General features: G+C 38.1%; 1 protein-coding gene across 3 annotated transcripts in view; it reads left to right on the top strand.

Moving 5' to 3' along the window:
- ATAD2B (ATPase family AAA domain containing 2B) overlaps positions 1-16,928 on the top strand; it is a 149,151-nt gene extending 132,223 nt beyond the window's left edge. For all 3 annotated transcript variants that reach the window (XM_082852156.1, XM_082852155.1, XM_082852157.1), the window contains 5 exons: positions 2,950-3,087; positions 6,783-7,466; positions 10,019-10,146; positions 10,456-10,584; positions 13,638-16,928. In XM_082852156.1, coding sequence (XP_082708282.1) covers positions 2,950-3,087; positions 6,783-7,466; positions 10,019-10,146; positions 10,456-10,584; positions 13,638-13,679 — 1,121 coding nt within the window. In that variant the 3' untranslated portion in view covers positions 13,680-16,928. The remainder of the gene's footprint in view (positions 1-2,949; positions 3,088-6,782; positions 7,467-10,018; positions 10,147-10,455; positions 10,585-13,637) is intronic.
- The last annotated feature ends 1,664 nt before the right edge of the window (positions 16,929-18,592 follow it).

The raw sequence follows: 18,592 nt of genomic DNA, 5'->3' as shown, positions 1-18,592 counted from the left end.
TTTTAAAATTTTACTTTCTATAACAGTTTTAGTGCAAATGACAGAAATAAAGTACTTCTTAGTGAAATTTCTTTTGCAGGCATATATCTTTAATTATGGATTTCTGTTCTTAAGGGATTTAGATAGGCTTTCATATTTGAAGAGGGTTTATTTTCATCAGTTTATATCTAATACCGATACTTAAAAATGGTTTTTAGGAATACTTTTTTTTTAAACCTGTTGGAATTTATGTGCAATTTTGTTAATATAAACACAGAATTAGCAGATGCGTTTTGTTCGTTCTATATATAATCCTGTCCTTGAGGAACTCACACTTTAGTAGGAGAGAGTAAGTGTAAAACAAATCGAGTATAGTGTGGCATATGCACTGATTGAAGCATGTTCCTAGCACAGAGGAGGGACCTCCTGGTAGGAAACCCAGCATGTTGATCAGAGTTCGGGGAATGAATATAGAAGTGTTGTCTCTAGTGAAGTAGAGGAAGGGAGGCAGTGACGGAGAAGGAGGAGGTATTGTAAGCACAGCACACTACGTGTACAGGCGCAGAGACGTGAAATAACGTGGTGTATTGGAAGAACTGCAAACTGGTATTGCTAAAGATGTACAGAATGGTGGGAAACAGAGCTCAGAAGGTGAGCTGGGTCCAGGACATTGAAGTTGTGAAGACGCTTTTCTTCTACTGCCTTAGAGAGGCCTTCCCTGGCCACCTAATCTTATTAGGCTCTGGTCACCATAGCACTTGGCATTTTGTTACTGTTGTTGTCTCTCTCCTCCTTATTTAGAATATAAGTGCTGTGAATGTCTTATTCATAGCTCTACTGCAGTCCCTAGAACTATCTCTGGTACACAACAGGCTTTTTATAAATATTTGCATGAATCAATGTCTTGCTAAGGAGCTTGGACTTTATCCTGTAGATCTATGTTTTTTAAAATGTGTTTGCGTTTGTTACCCACATCAGCTTAGAACTACCGAATTAGATTCTCTGGCCGAGAATCTGAAGGCCGAGAAATCTGCACTTCAGCAAACTCAAGTGCTTTTTATGTACACTAAAGTTTGAGAACAATTGCCATAGTCAGTAGGATTCATAGAAGTATTTGAAACAGTGGAATGGATTGGTAAATTGCTTCGGCAGCAGGAAATAGCAAGGTCTCAATGTGGCTCAGTAGGAGGATGAGAGACCAGTTAAAAAGCTGTTGGAGCCAGTTTTGAAAACATTTTGGCAGTTTCTAAAAAGTTAAGCATAATATTTACATATGACCCAGCGATTCTACTCCTAGGGATCTACCCAAGAGAGATGAAAACATATGTCCATATAAAGACTTGTACGTGAATGTTCATAGCAGTATTATTCACAACAATTAAAAACCGGAAACAACCCAAATGTCCGTCAACTGATGAATGGGTAAACAAAACAGGGTATAAGGGCTTCCCTGGTGGCGCAGTGGTTGAGAGTCCGCCTGCCGATGCAGGGGACGCGGGTTCGTGTCCCGGTCCGGGAAGATCCCACATTCCGCAGAGCAGCTGGGCCCGTGAGCCATGGCCGCTGAGCCTCCGCGTCTGGAGCCTGTGCTCCGCAATGGGAGAGGCCACAACAGTGAGAGGCCCATGTACCGCAAAAAAAAAACACCAAAAAATAACAGGGTATATTGTACAGTGACATACTGCTCAGCTATAAAAAGGAATAAGGTACTGATACATGGTACAGCATGGATGGACTTTATAAATGTTATGCTAAGTGAAAGAAGGCAGTCACAAAAGAGCACATATTGCATGATTCTATTTATATGAAATGCTCACAAAAGGCAAGTCTATAGAGACAAAAAGTGGACTAGTGGTTGCCTGGAACCGTTACCTAAATTGGATTGCTGTGGTGATTGCACAGCTCTGTAAATTCACTAAAAATCACTGAATCGTATGCTTAAAATGAGTGATTTTTATGTTGTGTAAATTGTACCTCAATAAAGCTTTTGGTGGGGGGAGGGCTGTTGGAGTAGTCCAGAGTTTTAATTAGTGAAGTGGGAATGAAGGTAGGATTAACATGAGAGAGATGCAGCTGCAGGGGTGGAGGGCATTGTGAAGGAAAGGAAGAGGCAAAATTGGCTGCCATGTTACTGGTTTAATGACTTAAGTAGATGCTAATACCACCAGTAGAGAGAGGGAATATATAAGGACAGGTTTTTTTTGGTGGGGAAAGAGAAACCAGTTATCTTTAATTTGACCTATCTCTAGGATATCCAGTTGGTGATATCAAGTAGGCAACTGATATGAATCAGAAGCTCAAGAGAGTTTTGGACTAAAGATGTAATTTGGGACTAATTATATAATGCCAGTAGGAGCTGAAGGCATGAATATTTGTGGTGGAAGGTGTAGATTAAAGTGAGAAGAAAAGGGATTCCAGAGACAGCCCTTAGAAACGTTTAAGGAAGGCAACATTTAAGGATGGCATAGAAGAAAGAAATCTAGTAAAGAGAATTGAGATGGAATGGTTATTTTTATGAAGATCAGCGCACGAAAACCAAACTTATGCAGTGTGGTGTGACAGCCAGCTAATGTCAGATGGAAACAGTTCATATGAATGGGGTTCAGTGGCCAAATATATGCTTATACTTTCTAAGATGGCAGAAATCATGACTTTTAGACTATATATAATCTTACTGTCTCACAGTCATAAAAATGTGAAATGTATCCCTCTGCAAAGTAAAATGAATAAACACAGGGCCCTTTGGGGATTAAGTGTAAATAAGCATGGCCTGCCATTTTATTTTTATGATTTTATATCTAGTTTCTTTCCCATCTTAAATCAATAGATACTATTTCATCCGAATTACAGACTGTCCAAGTATAATTAATGACTTTAAAATTCAGTTTTGTATTTCAGACTTTTTTTTAACCTTGTTGGTTTATGTAGCTGGAAATATTTAAATAGGTATCGCTTATCTTCTGCTTGCAGGCTTATCGGTAACAGCAGAACAAATAAATCCTCATGGTACTGGAGCTCGAAAGATGGAAACTAGAGTTGAAGAGGCATTTCGGCACAAACAAAGAAATCCAATGGATATCTGGCACAGCTCTGCAAATAAATGTGCATGTGAGTATTTGAGATCATGTTATCCAGTAGTGGGAACAACTGCAAATGAGGCAGATGTGTTAGGAATTGGGCACATATACCAAAGGGCTGCTAAGAGCTTGTGGGGTAAAATGCTGAATCAGAATACATTTCTTTAACCTTATTTGCTTTTCTCCTATCTCCATTCAATGCTTGCTGTTGTAATTGAACTAGATTTGAATATCTTCAGTTTTAAACTTTGGTTTTTAGATAGAGATGTGGAGCCAGTAGATTTTTTTTTTTTTTTTTTTTTGCGGTACGCGGGCCTCTAACTGTTGTGGCCTCTCCCATTGTGGAGCACAGGCTCCGGACGCACAGGCGCAGCGGCCATGGCTCACGGGCCCAGCCGCTCCGCGGCATGTGGGATCTTCCCAGACTGGGGCACGAACCCGTGTGCCCTGCATCGGCAGGCGGACTCTCAACCACTGCGCCACCAGGGAAGCCCACCAATAGATTTTTTTATCCACCCCGCCTCCAACCCCTTGCTGTATGTTATGCAGAATGTTCTTGTTATGGTGGGAAATGGAAATTCCAGCTTAGGAGAGTGACTGAATTGACAGCAGGAAGTTGATTTTTCTGAGAAAAATCTGTGTAGCCTTCTTTAACTGGCTTTGTTTAAGTCAGATGTATTTAGGGGAAAATTCAGTGTTCTGGGTTCTCCTCACTTTTCCTCATTCATGGTGATCTGTAAAATTTCTAAAAGACAAATGTTAATAAACACAGCATCTTCCTAATGTAATCTTTTTTTTAACATGTTTATTGGGGTATAATCCTAATGTAATCTTTATGTTTCACTAAAGATAGCCATCTTTGGAAGATATACGCTGTTCTTCTGATATAAAGGTGGTAATTCTGCTCCAACTGTCAGTAAAGATGGCCATAATAAGTTCTTTAACCAGTGGCATTGAATTTGAATGAATGAACCAGACTCAGTTTTTTTTATCTTGTTCTCTTTGTGATAAGTGGCATTCATGTGTGAGAACATTTGAAGGACTTAATGGTGCATTTAGTTCCATAAAACTGATTAAGCTATTTATCCTAGTTGTACCTTGGATCGTGACCTGGATTCTGTGACACAGCACTCTAAGTTAAACCTTGAAATCCCTACATTCTCTGCAACTGGTAAAAATATTTACTAACTAAAACACATTGAATATTGGCTTCAAGCAGTTTTAATTTCCTTTAAGTATTAAAATATTGTAATCTACAAATGTGAGTCCTGTTTTCTCTTACCAGTAGATGGCATATGTGACTCATCATTTGTCTGTTTTACATTAAGTTACTTAAATCATATGTCTAAATCTCCCTTTGGAAGAGTTGCTTTTCTAAGGTCTTAGTTTTGGAAACAAACTCAGAGATGTTATAAAACTTGATTTTAAAGATTGTGCCTCTAAATGGGCTTTTCACACAAAGCACCCTTGAAAAAGGAAGTGGGTATATTAAAGATTAGTTCTGTAAATATATACTACCACATGCCAGGTGCTGTGGGGATAGAGCAGTGACTAAAACAAAAATCCCTATTCTTGTGGCACGTATATAACCAATTCCTCTTATTTTACCAAAATCATACTAAGCATTAGAAGTGATTATAAAAGGACGGGGAAAATATCTCTAGCTTGACCTCTCCCCAAATAAGAACATTTTCTTTTTCTTAGCTGGGATGAAAGCATTAGAAATAAACTTACTTCAGAAGGGCGCCTAACCTTTGCTTAGGGTATGAGTACATTTTAAGGAGTTGCGCTGGCTCCTAATCAAGCAGGTCCAGCCTCTTGCTCTAGTGCTCCATGGCTTAGTGAGGAAAGAAAAAGGGAACCTCTTGTACCTTTGGTTATTGGAGAATAAGCAAGGACACAATGTCAGGAGTGACTTGTCAGGTAGTAAAACCTAACAGTTCTACATTTTAGAGAAAGAGCAAGCTGAATACTTTTCTTACACTTTTAATGTGGACTGGATTAGTTTTTCATATAAGTAATGGAATGCTTATGAATGCCTATCACTTATAGCCTGTGCTTTTAAAAGTAGACTAATATAGAAATTTCATCTCCAATTACCCTATAACTGTAAATTGTAAAAATAGAAATTAATAGGGGATAAAGGAATGGAGAGATGGTAATGATAGTACAGTTTTGAAGGCAAAGTAAATTTTGAGCCAAGTGACTAAATAACTTGAATTTTGCAGATGATTTTAGAAACCTTTAGTAGATTTATTCTTAGATGAGAAAGAAGAGTGATAGTTATGACAAAATTTGTCAACACTTGTGAATACCTTGGTGTCTTTACAGAGACTCAGTAAGGATTAAAGATGAAAGGATGGGAAAAGTAGGTAAACACACTATATACTGTTGATAGATCACAAGTTCATATTAAGTGCTAGAGTAAAGAAGTGAGGGTTGTCTTAAGACCACATTCCCCTCTATTTGTCTTTCAAAAGCAGTTTTTAAACTGTGGATTAAACAATCTACACTTAGTGGTCTCATATTTGTATTTTCTTTTTAAAATGTCTTTGCCCAGGAAGCTTTCAACATTGACATATTAAAAATACATATTATCTCTTTTAAAATTAGGCCAGATTTGACATTACATTTATAGCCTTGGAAAAATATGAATTATTTTTACTCTGATGGCTTTCAACAAACTAATATTTAGAATTTGGTGTTTGACACCAGAAGTGATAGGTCTGTAGCTTAACTAGTTTGCTTTAATAACTTTGTATTTAAATTTCTTTGCGAAAATGTCCCACATTGCAAAATAAAAGTTAACTTTTTATTTAAGGGACAATGGGATCGACTTGTATAACCAGCTACCTTTGATACATACATGGGAAATTAAAGATTCCTGGGTCCATCATTACCTGGAAGTACCAGCTATCTACTCATAAAAGCTCATGATAGTTTCTAACATCTAGGAGTATAGTCCCTACAACTTTTGTAGGTCTCCCGTTTCACATAACTGACCAAATATTTATTTTCATTGTTTGTTAATGTTGTTGCTGCCTTGATAGCAGAGGGCTTAATTTTTCTACATATTTTCAAATAACAACTTTGCAAGAAATTGATCCTGATAGGTGAACCATTTGTGGTAGATGGCTAACAGCTGGCTAACCACATTGTCTATATAACCTTCATAGGGCTTATGTTTCTTCTGGAAGGAGAGGCAGTAGAGATTGCTTTGTCGGGATACCTGTAACTATTCTCTCTTCATATACTGGATCATACTTTAATTTCCTTTCATGGTTTAGAAGCTCTTGGGTGATCTTGCTGACAAAGCACTCATCTTCCTGGTGGAAGTCCAGGGCTATAGCCCCAAACCTTCCAGGCAGCTTGGTAATGTGGTCATTCCCTAAATGTGTGTATAGTACGCTTGGCCCCTGCATGTTAGGAATTAGGAACAGCTATAACGTAGAATCCAGGGCAGTGGTAAAAAGTGAGTGCTGAGTAAACTCATACAGGAAATAAATGTAAATTCCTTTCATTCTTCAGAGTTCATCCCTGACTTCATATCCATTTTACTTGTAGTTTGTGAGGATTAGTCAGCATGGATGTCAAGAGCTAAGTAGTTTTTGTCTGTGTGTTACGCTAGTATGGGTTTACTTTTGTTTGGGTCTATTTAATAAACATTTGTAAAACAAGCATTGCATTCCAGGTTCTACATATCTTTTTCCCTTCTTTGTAAAATAGTTCGAGTTCGGAGAAAATCAAGGCGGCGATCACAGTGGGGTAAAGGAATTATTAAGAAAAGGAAAGTCAATAATTTAAAAAAAGATGAAGAGGACACCAAATTTGCTGACTATGAGAATCATATGGAGGACAGGAAATTGCTAGAAAATGGAGAGTTTGAGGTAAGCACTGACTGCCATGAAGAAAATGGAGAAGAGACTGGAGACTTATCTATGACCAATGATGAATCATCGTGTGACATCATGGACATGGACCAGGGGCGGAGGCTTAACAACGGAGCGGGCACAAAAGAGAACTTTGCATCTACTGAAGAGGAAAGTTCAAATGAGTCTCTACTGGTCAACAGCAGCAGTTCTCTAAATCCAGAACAGACATCTAGGAAAGAGTCTTTCCTTAAAGGAAGCTGTCTAAACGGTGAGGCCTCCACTGACAGTTTTGAAGGAATACCACTTCTGGAGTGTCAGAATGGCAAAGCTGAAGTAGTTTCTTTCTGTGGTAGTGGAGACAAATGTAGTTCTGAACAAAAGAATCTTCTGGAGGACCAGTCAAAAGAAAAACCAGAAGCTTCAAATGAAAATCACGGAGATGATGCTGAGAAACTAGAGGCAGTGGAATGTAGCAATAATGAGAAGTTCGAACCTGGCCCTGATGTGGAGGTTAAAGATGCAGAACTGGATAAAGAAGGTAGAGCTAATGTTTTAAAATTTTTCCTGAAGGTTTTAACTCCAGAGTTAATTAAGTGCATATTTTATCTGGTCCCCAGTAGCAATAGTTGATAAATAATTATACCCCTTTGAGAATCTGCTGCAGTTTTCACCCCTTTGCCTAGAAAAGTGTACACATACATAATAAATTTTGGTGAATGTTTCAGAGGGTTTGTGGTCCAGAATGCATTGCTTACCTGGCTGCTTCCTCTTCTGCTTCCCACCTGATTGCCATCCCTGTCCTAATGGATTTATGACTAAAAGCTGAGTAGATCCACAAGTGTTAGGAAGATGGATTTCTAACAGAAGGATTGTTGGGGTGGGGTGGGGGTGGGTGAGAAGACTTGGATACTGTAGCAGTATGGTATAGTAAAGTTATATAAACCCACATTAAATTACCACTCCTGTTCATTATAATCATGTGACTCTGAGCTAGTTGCTTATATTCTCCAACCCTGTGTCTTTTATCTTCTAAATTAAACTTCAGAGTGGTGCCACTGCAGGGATTATATAAGTCATGTATATTAATCGCCTCTCCTGGTAATGTACTAAGGTATATTCATGCCAGGCAGTCACTGTTAGTTGAATCTGAGGGATGTTTAGTCTAGGAGACTCTATCTATACGAGCAGTGGCGGAAGAAAGCAGCAGAATCCTCACTGTCAAAGTTACTTTATTCTCGCAGAGTCAGAGCACTCTGCCCACTCCTGACTTGCTTTGGATATATGATTCTTCTAAGAAGCAGCAGAAAGGGGACGTTGAGGGTTTCTGGCCCCACTTTGTTGTTTATCGTTATTCTTTAGCCCATAGTGAGATGGGGTGATTTAGAGATCTACTCTGCTCGGTGTACTGAATTTCCTTCCCGAATAAGCACTCTTCTTATACCAGGTTATCTTGAAATTGTATCATGCTCTCTAAATTGTGTGGAGTATATAGTGTTAGCCTGGGATTTGGGCTATGTGAGAAAGGTTTTTTAATGCCAGTTTTTTGAGCCCTCCAGTAGAATTAGAGAGTAGGATGCTATTCAAAGTCTTAGAATTCTTTTAATGGATAAAGAGAGAGGTACGATTCTTGAATGCTGCCTGTTGAGAATTTTTCTTTTTCTCCAATATTTAATAATAGAAAGCAATTTTAAGAGCATTATTTATCCTGGGCTATCATATAGACAGAACTTAAAAAAATGTGTTGAAGCTAGAATTAAGTAATGAATGGGACAGAGTGGGAAAAAGGGAGAGATTCCTGTTATGAGGCAGAATGGATGGGGAGGAGAAGTTCTTTTTAATGCTAGTTCACTATGAGATTTTAGTAAGCTTGCAGAAAAGGTTTAAATGAATATTATGTTCAACTGGTGATCTAAAAGCTTTAAAGATATTTGTTGTGTAAACGCTTTACCTGAAGCTTTCATTTGTAACTGTCAGGGCAATGTAACCTCGTGTAGTGGTTCCTAATTCAGGTTTTTGGGCCTCTAGAAGTCCATGGATGTAATAATGAGGATCCGTATGGTCTTAACAAAACTCCTAGCATATATTAATTGAACTGTAAATAAAGGCTTTCACTCTAAAGGCTTTCTGAAATATAAAATTTCTCTGGGTATATGTTTTTGAAGGCAGCATTTTGGTTCATTTGTTATTTATCTATATAGCAGGCATTGAGGAAGAGGAATTGTTTAAAGACTTGCGACTAAGAGAACTAATGCAGGAGGGAGGAGGAAGGGTCTCCTTAGTGGCCCTGAGCATGGGCCAGGTCCTGTATAAAGTTCTGAAACAGTCCAAGTTTGTCCTTGTGTTCCTCCTGCCTCGGCCTCCTCTAAGAGTGCTGCTGCTTAGGGAGCGTAAGGCTTGATGGTTTACCTGCCCTCCCTACCCATCAGGGTGCCTGACGCTGTCAAGCTACACTCAGCGACCTCACAGTTTCTGTTTTTTCAGTGTGGCTGGTCTCAGCAAGATGTTGGGAGGAAAGTAATTAGATTATACTAATTCACTCTAAGGTAGGAGGACAGGACACTAGACCTTTTGCATTTTTAATGGGTTTATATTTTTAAGAGAAAATTTTGTGTAACACAGGCAGTATAATAGAGAAAAGTAAGACGTTTCAGGCAATGTTGAAGCAAATGTTTTGCATTGGGAGGCAAATATGAGGCAGGTTGGCCTCACTTTGTGTTAGTATCTGCTCTTTTAGGGTGCTTCCTTTCTTCTAGTTCTGAGAGCTCCGAATTTTAAAATGGTTATCATACAGAGAATGAAGACAGTTTATAAGTTACTGCTTAGAGCTGAAGATCGCTCTTATCTTCCTTTTAGGGGATATGTTTGTTAAGGTGATATTCTGGTATGACTTGGCTTTCATAGTTGTGGTCTAGTTCTCTTTAATCTGGGTTGCTTAGTCTTACACCCCTCAAAAAAATCATTTATTATTTAAAGAATTACACGCTTATTCCAAAAGGATTTGTGCTGGGTAAAAGAATGTATAATTGTTTGTCTGATTTTTCTTAACTTTTATTTGCTGCAGTGCTTTTTTTTTTTTTTTCCCAATTGTAGGTGCTTCTAAAGTAAAGAAATATCGTAAGTTAATTTTAGAGCAGGCAAAAACAACAAGCCTGGAACTGGTTCCAGAAGAGCCATCTGAGCCTGTGCCACCTCTTATAGTTGATCATGAGAGATTGAAGGTAAGCTTAGCTCTTCCCAGGCAGTTTTAAATGAATGGAAATAAAGCTAGATTTGATAATCTTCTGCTTTAACCTAGGAGTATAGGTACTTCAGGGCTTCTAATGAAAAAGAGTTGTGTGTGTTTTGAGGGGTTTAGAAATATGAGAATGTTCTTGGTAATAAATTAAGCCCTGGAATCTTCTAAACTCAGGTGTCACTATTACACCATAGCATGTGGTGTCTGTTGCCTAGCATTTGAGTGGAACCATTTCAGTTTGAACAATGAAATCAAATTTCATTTTATTCTTTTTTCTTTTAATTTTTCTTAGAAATTGCTTGATTTGTTGGTAGATAAAAGCAACAATCTGGCAGTTGATCAACTTGAGAGATTATATTCTCTTCTTAGTCAGTGCATCTACCGTCACCGTAAAGATTATGACAAATCACAGCTTGTAGAGGTGAGTGCTTATTACTTCATCTGTGGAATAAACAAATATGTGCTTTTACTTGTCCCAAAGAAAAGAGGGAAAAAAAAAGTTATTTTAGTCTAAATCTTTCACCAAGTAACTGAAGAGTGGTTTGAAGCTTTAAGATTAGAAGAATCATTAAGAGTTACAAAAATATACTCTTGGTACCATTTTGTCTCAGAACAGAAGTAATCTGGGATTCTTTGTTTATCAAAACACAGAGATTCATGGTTGGCAAATACACAGATTAGCATTCACAGTTCTCCCCTCCCTTACTTATCACTGACTTGACTGATTAAGCGTATATCACTTTGGCCTATTGAATGTGAGCATGGCCTCACAGTCCATGTTACCACTGCTCCCGAGGTGGCCACTACTGGTTAAAAGGAGTTGGCGTGGGCCATGAGACTTACTGGCCACCCTATTAATGATTGGAAGAGAACTTAAAAGTCATCTCATTTAATCAAATCTAGTCCTGTGAAATAACCACATGAAGGAGTTGTTGTCCTTGTGCTTAGACACTTTAGAGGTGAACCGTTCGCTTTCTGGACAACTCTGGGCCATAAGAAAGTTTTTTATAAATATAAGCTTATATCTCTATTCATATAATTTACATGATTAAGTCACACTTCTTTTTGCGGTCATCTGAGCAAATAAAATGAATAAGACAAAAGTCTCTGCTCTCAAGAAGTATTTCTAGTATGTTAAAGATTTATGTATAGAGGATGTGATTATTTTGCATGTGTAATAAAGAATATAAGCATACCTTGCTTTATTGCACTGTGCAGATATTGCGTTCTTTGCAAATTGAAGGTTTGTGGCAACATCGCCATTTTCCAGCATAATTTGCTCACTTCGTGCTTCTGTGTTAATAACATTTTGGTAATTCTTGCAATATTTCAAGCATTTTCATTATTGTACTTGTTATGGTGATCTGTGATTAGTGATCTTTTTTTTAAAAAAATTTATTTATTTATTTACTTATTTATGGCTGTGTTGTTTCTTTGTTGCTGTACGCGGGCTTTCTGTAGTTGCGGTGAGCGGGGGCTACTCTTCGTTGCGGTGTGCGGGCTTCTCATTGCGGTGGCTTCTCTTGTTGCAGGGCACGGGCTCTAGGCACGCGGGCTTCAGTAGTTGTGGCCCACGAGCTCTAGAGCGCAGGCTCAGTAGTTGTGGCGCATGGGCTTAGTTGCTCTGCGGCATGTGGGATCTTCCCGGACCAGGGCTTGAACCCATGTCCCCTGCATTGGCAGGTGGATTCCTAACCACTGTGCCACCAGGGAAGTCCCTGTGATTAGTGATCTTTGATGTTATTGCAAAAAGATTATGACTTGCTGAAGGCCCAGACGATGGTTAGCATTTTTTTAAGAAAATTTTTAAAGCATTTAAAAAATTAAGGTGTGTACATTGTTCTTTAGACATAATGCCATTACACAGTATAGTGTAAACATAACTTTTATATGCACCGGGAAACTAAATAATTTGTATGATTTACTTTATTTGCTTTCGTCTGGAACGTAACATCTCCAGGGTATGCCTGTATTGGACTTGAATCAAAGCAAGAGAGCACTTAAAAGTTACTTTGTAATCACATTTTTATGAGTCACATTTTTATGAATCTATTCTGACCTTATACAATATATAGAAATAACAGAAATAAAAACATCACCCATATCCCACCATCTAGAGGAAACTAATCAGCATTAATCTTTTAGAATATCTTCCATCCTTTAAAAATGTCTAGATGTACATTATGTGTATAAAAGTGTGAATATATATTTAAAAATTGGGATAGTATTGGATATTGTATTTTATAACAGAACTTTTCTCCTACTCAGTAACATGATGAAACATTTAGCAGAAGTAATTTTTTTTTTTTAATTTATTTATTTATTTTTGCTGTGTTGGGTCTTCTTTTATGTGCGTGGGCTTTCTCTAATTGCGGCAAGCGGGGGCCACTCCTCATCACGGTGCGCGGGCCTCTCACTATCGCGGCCTCTCCCGTCGCGGAGCACAGGCTCCAGACGCGCAGGCTCAGTAATTGTGGCTCACGGGGCTAGCCGCTCCGCAGCACGCGGGATCCTCCCAGACCAGGGCCCGAACCCGCGTCCCCTGCATCGGCAGGCAGACTCCCAACCACTGCGCCACCCGGGAAGCCCAGCAGAAGTAATTTTGATTGGTCATTTATAAGAACTTTTTGATCAGATGATAATCTGTTAGTATGGCCTGTTAGTTCTGTAGAGAGGTAGGATATAATTTCTTTGGAGGTGTTTAAAGATGGAAGGGAAAACCAGATGTCTTAGATGTATTTGACATTTGCCCATCTGAATGTAGTGTGTGGGGTAGAGTTCTTTACTTTTTAAAAATTCTAGAACTTCTTTGTTCACGTGCTTGACATTTGATTAGTGTGAATGGATTGAATACTCTTCAGCAGTTGAAACACCTTGCAGTATGGGTCTTGGAACCCTGTAATCTAGGGGTCTCATTTAGGAGAGAAGGAATCTATAGCAGAATCACCAGTGAGTGGCATTCCTGGCGTTGATGGCATCGACTCTTTCTGGCTTTTTTTTTTTTTAATTTCAGCTCTGATTGAAGTGAGTAGCACTGGGAGCAGGGTACGTTCTACTTTGGGTACAAGTTTTATTATACTGAATACATTCATTGTGCTTTGGGAGTCAGTCGAATATAATGAGTCAGGAAGGGTGCAGGCTCTGGAGTGAGGCTACCTGTATTCAAATCCTGACTGCTGTTTTTAGCGGCAGATTACTTATACATGTAAATTTCTTAGTACAGTATCTGGCACAATAAGTACTCATTGTTGCTAGCATCATCCTCATTAGCCTAAATGTAAAGTAGGAGGCATCTGGACGTGTCTAGGGCAGATAGGCTTACACAGTAGCTATGGTACTGTAATCAGGAATATATTTAAAGCTTAACTTTGTATCTAAAATTCTTTATCTAGAAAGTTAATTTAAAGTGAATTTTTCTGTAATGCTTTTGTCTTTCCTTTAATAGATAACGTGTACTTTTTTCCCCCCTTATAGGAGATGGAAAGAACAGTTCATACGTTTGAGACATTCCTATGAACCTTTCAAGAAGAGTGGTTTATCCTCTCCCATCTGCTCCTGCCAGAGCAGTCTTCTGAGCCATTCAATTTCAAATTGCACCAATTATGTGCAGAGCCTTGGTGTAAAGTGCTCTCTCACTCATTCTTTCTCTCTGTTGAATTTGGTGCTATTGTCTCAGGTACCTGAAACCAACCAGCCTACAAGAACCAAACAGAACTTCAGAAACATGTTGTATTTTCCACAAATAAAAAATACAACCCCACAGATTGGAGATTTTGGTGCTACAGAAACTGCTCTCACTTCTGCTTCTCTTTTTGTGCACTCTCTTTTGGAGACCTCTCTTAGGGAGCAGACCAGCAAACACGAGGAAACTGGATGGGGCAGTTCTAAGTGTGTTGAATTGTTTAAACAGTGGGCAACCTTTCCCCCCCCACCCCCCTTTTATCATATTTGTTTTTATTTTTTCTTCTGGGTAACGGACTGAAGCCTGTTTTAAAGTTGGCTATGGTATATTCTGGTGGGAAACTGAAGAAACTGGATAAAATTAGATTAGGCTCTTTAGAACTGCCTTTAATGTGCCTTTTTATTCGAGAAAGATAAGGCTAAACACAAGGATGGGCTTACTTGTAGCAAATGGATTAGAATGTTTTCTTCGGTCACAACCCTGAAAATAAGTTTTGATACTCTGTATCATTAAGAGGCAACCAGTGTTGTGGTATAAAATGCCTATCTTGTTTTCAAAACTCGATCAAGACAGTGGTTAAGCCACATAATATACTAAAATGGTAAGTTTTCCTGTATGGTCCGTTTCTGTTTAAGAAACATAATAAAACAACAACAACAAAAAATTCACAGTCCATCAAAAAACACACACCCTTTTTGGTATGGATGACAATGATGGTCAGAAAATAGAGTGACACTCTATTTTCTTCTGTCAATGGCAGTTTAATAGTTATTCATGTTTGAGTTCCCCGAGAAGAACGATTTTCATGTATAATAAATTGTTACAGTTTTGGTTTAAAGCCCGGACTTGCCAAATGGACAGAAAAGAGAGGAATTTGTCAGAAGCTCCATAAAATTCATTTTCTATATGCATAGTTGCAAGTGAGCTCTGGTATGGTCCTTGAATAACAGTATTAATGTTTAAATCCCTTATCATAAGCTTACCTTCACAACTATTCGTTTTGATTGGAACCTGTTTTGGATCTTGTTAAGCGATTTCTGTGACTTGTACTTATCTAAAATTACTTATGGTTACTAGTTTTACAAAAACTTTCTACAAATTCAGAGACACAGTCTAGGCAGTTGCAAAGAGACAAAGGGAGTGCAGTGACATTTTTTATCAGATGATTTTTAAACAAAAAAGTAGAAAATTTTGACAAGTTTTCTTGATATCTTCATTCATTATAGCTGTTAGCTGCAGGTGTGTCTTTACAATATATGCAACACATGTAGTTTGGGTTTCAATTAGAGCAAACGGTCTTGGACTACTGCAGAGATAATGAGCTACCTCAGCTTTTTGTATTTTAGTTACCAACAGTGTCTACAGAGTTCTGTATTCACTTTGCCACCGTTTACATGCTGAAGCTAAGGTACTTGTCTCCTCGTCTCTGGCTTTGTAGGGTGCTGGATGCCAGCGCAGAAAGCACACTTTGGCCAAGGCTACTGCAGTAATCTGAAGTGCTTCTTTGCATTTACATTAACATTTTATGCCTTCTAATTCTAGTTTAATTTTTAAATAATGCCACTTGTTTTCTTTATACCTAGGAAGTTTTCAAAATATTCAGTTAGTCATATATAATTCAAGATACTACCCACGTAGGCACACTGTATTTTAAGGTGGGCAAGTGCGATTAACGATGAACCAATTTTAAAGGGGAGGTTATTTGAAACCTCTAATTTGATTATTGGGAGGATTTTCATGCTTACTTTAGTAATTTATTACCATCATACCAGTTCAAGCTATTTTACAGTCTAATACATTAGCATTTTGTATTTTGATGGAAATTGTTACAGAATTTAAAGATTTGATGAAATAAGATGTAGCAGATTTTTTGTAGCAAGTTTCTGGTAAAAGGGTTTTTTGCAAGTCTCAGGTTCTTGCTGCACTATTTTTCTTTAAATATTTATTCCAGTTACTCTAATTCAGAAGCATTCTGTTCAAGTAACAGCAGCACTTGTGAATAGAAAAAAAAAATGCACATGTTCTTAGTAGTTTACTAAATTTGTACAAGTTAATTAAGATTTTAGCCATCAGTGAGTTTGACAAGGGAAATTTATTTCTGTTTAGCATTAAAATGCTTCCAAAAGATCAAGTTTTTTAATTTTAACCTTGATATAGATGGAGAAATAGGAGGCAACCTCAGTATGATAGGAACTGCCACTTTGAACAGTTTAGGTCTTAAAGAGAAAGCCAATCTAATGCCAAGGGGAGAAAAATGAGGTGAAATTGTACCAACTCCTCTGGCCCCTTCCCCCCCCCCCACTATACCAGTTTTTCTTATTTTACAGATATCTGGTGGTTCTATAGTTTAAAGCAGCTTGTGAAATTATCCAAGTGGACTCAATTTTGTTTACCTTTCTGTAAGTTCTTAATTTTTGCCGTATAGCATTGGCAAAAATATGTACAAATTGACCTCTGTTCTTATTTCCTATTGTGAGCATTATAAATGATACGCTCCTGTGTAGAACCTTGCTCTCAGATCACTAAAATATGTATCACGGCACAGCCCAACAATAATTAATGCTCAGCTGTGGGGACCATAGGAGCCTTTTGAAGATGATGGAACCGCACTAGGGTTGAAACTGATGGCTGTGGAGTTAATTGTGTTTTTGAGCTTGAATCTCACCTGTGATTATTTTTTTTTAATGTCCTTTCATGACTTGATTTTTCTCATATGCCAATAAATGTATTTGTAGGTTTACTGGATTTTATTTTTAGGGAGTGGGGTGGTAATATCTTCCCATTTTTTGATTAAGTTGGTTCAGCTATGGTGCTATTCAGTAGGTATCTTCAGTGTCAGGTCCCGTAGCTGAATGCCATTGTTATTATAATTATTATTTGTAATCACATTGTAAGCTTGAATTTGGACTTGTACCTACATCTTTTGTATTTTGTACATTTGGTTATTTAGACTTTGGGAGTCCTCTTTGGTTTCAGTCATGTATGTCTACTTTGCAGATTAAGTACACTTCATCAACTATGGTCTGTTTTGGGTTTGTAGTTTAATTTAGAATTGTGTTAAGTTGGTATTTTGCATTTGACTTCATTTTACATTAGTTTGAAATAAATTATTTAATTTTTGAATTCTGGAATTTTGAACATTTACTGTAATTTGTAATATAACTGCTGTGAAATACTTGAATAAAGATGACAAGAAAAACATGTCTTTCTTTAGCTTAATTATGATTACTGTTGGCTGCAAGTGCAATGCTACTTTTCTAGCTGAACTCATTATTTTGTAGCTAGGACGTATTGATGTTTATTAATTAAGCATGCCAAAAATCTTGTTATATGATTCTTTTAGATTTTAGTAGCCCTCAGTATTTTTTATCTAAAAGTTTTTCTGTTGAGAAAGTGTGGTTTTAACTTCAATTGAAGATTGTCTAAAAGTCGTTGTGTAACAGCAAATGGATTACTTCTGAAATTTGTTTTTCTCATTGGAAGACTATGCTACAATAGACGATCAGGTAGTATGGTTCACTTAATCTATAGTGTTTTCTCTTAAATCAAGTAGTTGTCAGTGTATTTTGAACAATACGTAGAATTTAAATGTGGAGAGAGATTTCATACCAGAATTTTGAGAGGCTTATTGCTTTAAGTGAATAGAATGTTCTTGGCTTTAGATTGCCCATGTTTCTGCTGTCTGCCACGAGACACCTTTTCATGTCCCAAGATTAGTATACTAAACTTCCTCTATATAAATCTTTAATTTTCTTTTTTTCCTTTTTTTTTCACAGTAAAAAGGAACTGTTTGAATTTGAGTAAGACCTTGTTTTTCTTGGTTTTGCAGATTGTATAATTTTTACTTTTTTTTTTTTTAAATATTCATTAATTTACCTATCTATATTTGGCTGCATTGAGTCCCAGCAGCAGCACACAGGATCCCTTGTTGCAGCGTGCGGGCTTCTCTCTGGTTGTGGTACATGGGCTCCAGAGCACGTAGGCTCTGTAATTGTGGCGTGTGGGCTCAGTAGTTGTGGCGCATGGGCCTAGCTGCCCCGCGGCATGTGGGATCCCAGTTCCCCGACCAGAGATCAAACCCACGTCCCCCGCATTGGAAGGCGGACTGTCAACCACTGGACCACCAGGGAAGTCCCTAATTTTTACTTTTGATTGTCTGTATCAAAAGACTGGTAATGATAAACGTGGGAAACAGATTTTTTTAAACCTTTATCTGGGGCTTCCCTCGTGGCGCAGTGGTTAAGAATCCGCCTGCCATTGCAGGGGACATGGGTTTGAGCCCTGGTCCGGGAAGATCCCACATGCCACAGAGCAACTAAGCCCTTGCAACACAACTACTGAGCCTGTGCTCTAGAGCCCGTGAGCCACAACTACTGAGCCTGCATGCCACAACTACCGAAGCCCGTGCACCTACAGCTCGTGCTCCGCAACAAGAGAAGCCACCGCAATGAGAAGCCCCTGCTCGCTGCAACTAGAGAAAGCCTGTGTGCAGCAACGAAGACCCAACGCAGCCAAAAATACATACATAAATAAATAAATTTATTAAAAAAAATAAAGCTTTATCTGAATCCTTAGAGAGTTTATAACTGCATTTGAGTCTCAGTCAAGTTTTGAGGGCTCCAAGGATGAAGCTGGGTTTATGTATCCAGTTTTAGTTTCCATCAGACTCAAAACTACAGTAAAGTGAGAGACTAATATTTAAGTACCTACTTCATTTTATCCCTATGCCCAAACACCTGAAAAGTTA

This window comes from Leucopleurus acutus, assembly GCF_964270905.1.
Source record: "Leucopleurus acutus genome assembly, chromosome: 12".
NCBI classification, from domain to species: Eukaryota; Metazoa; Chordata; class Mammalia; order Artiodactyla; family Delphinidae; genus Leucopleurus; species Leucopleurus acutus.
This window is presented reverse-complemented; position numbering and strand designations above follow the sequence as displayed.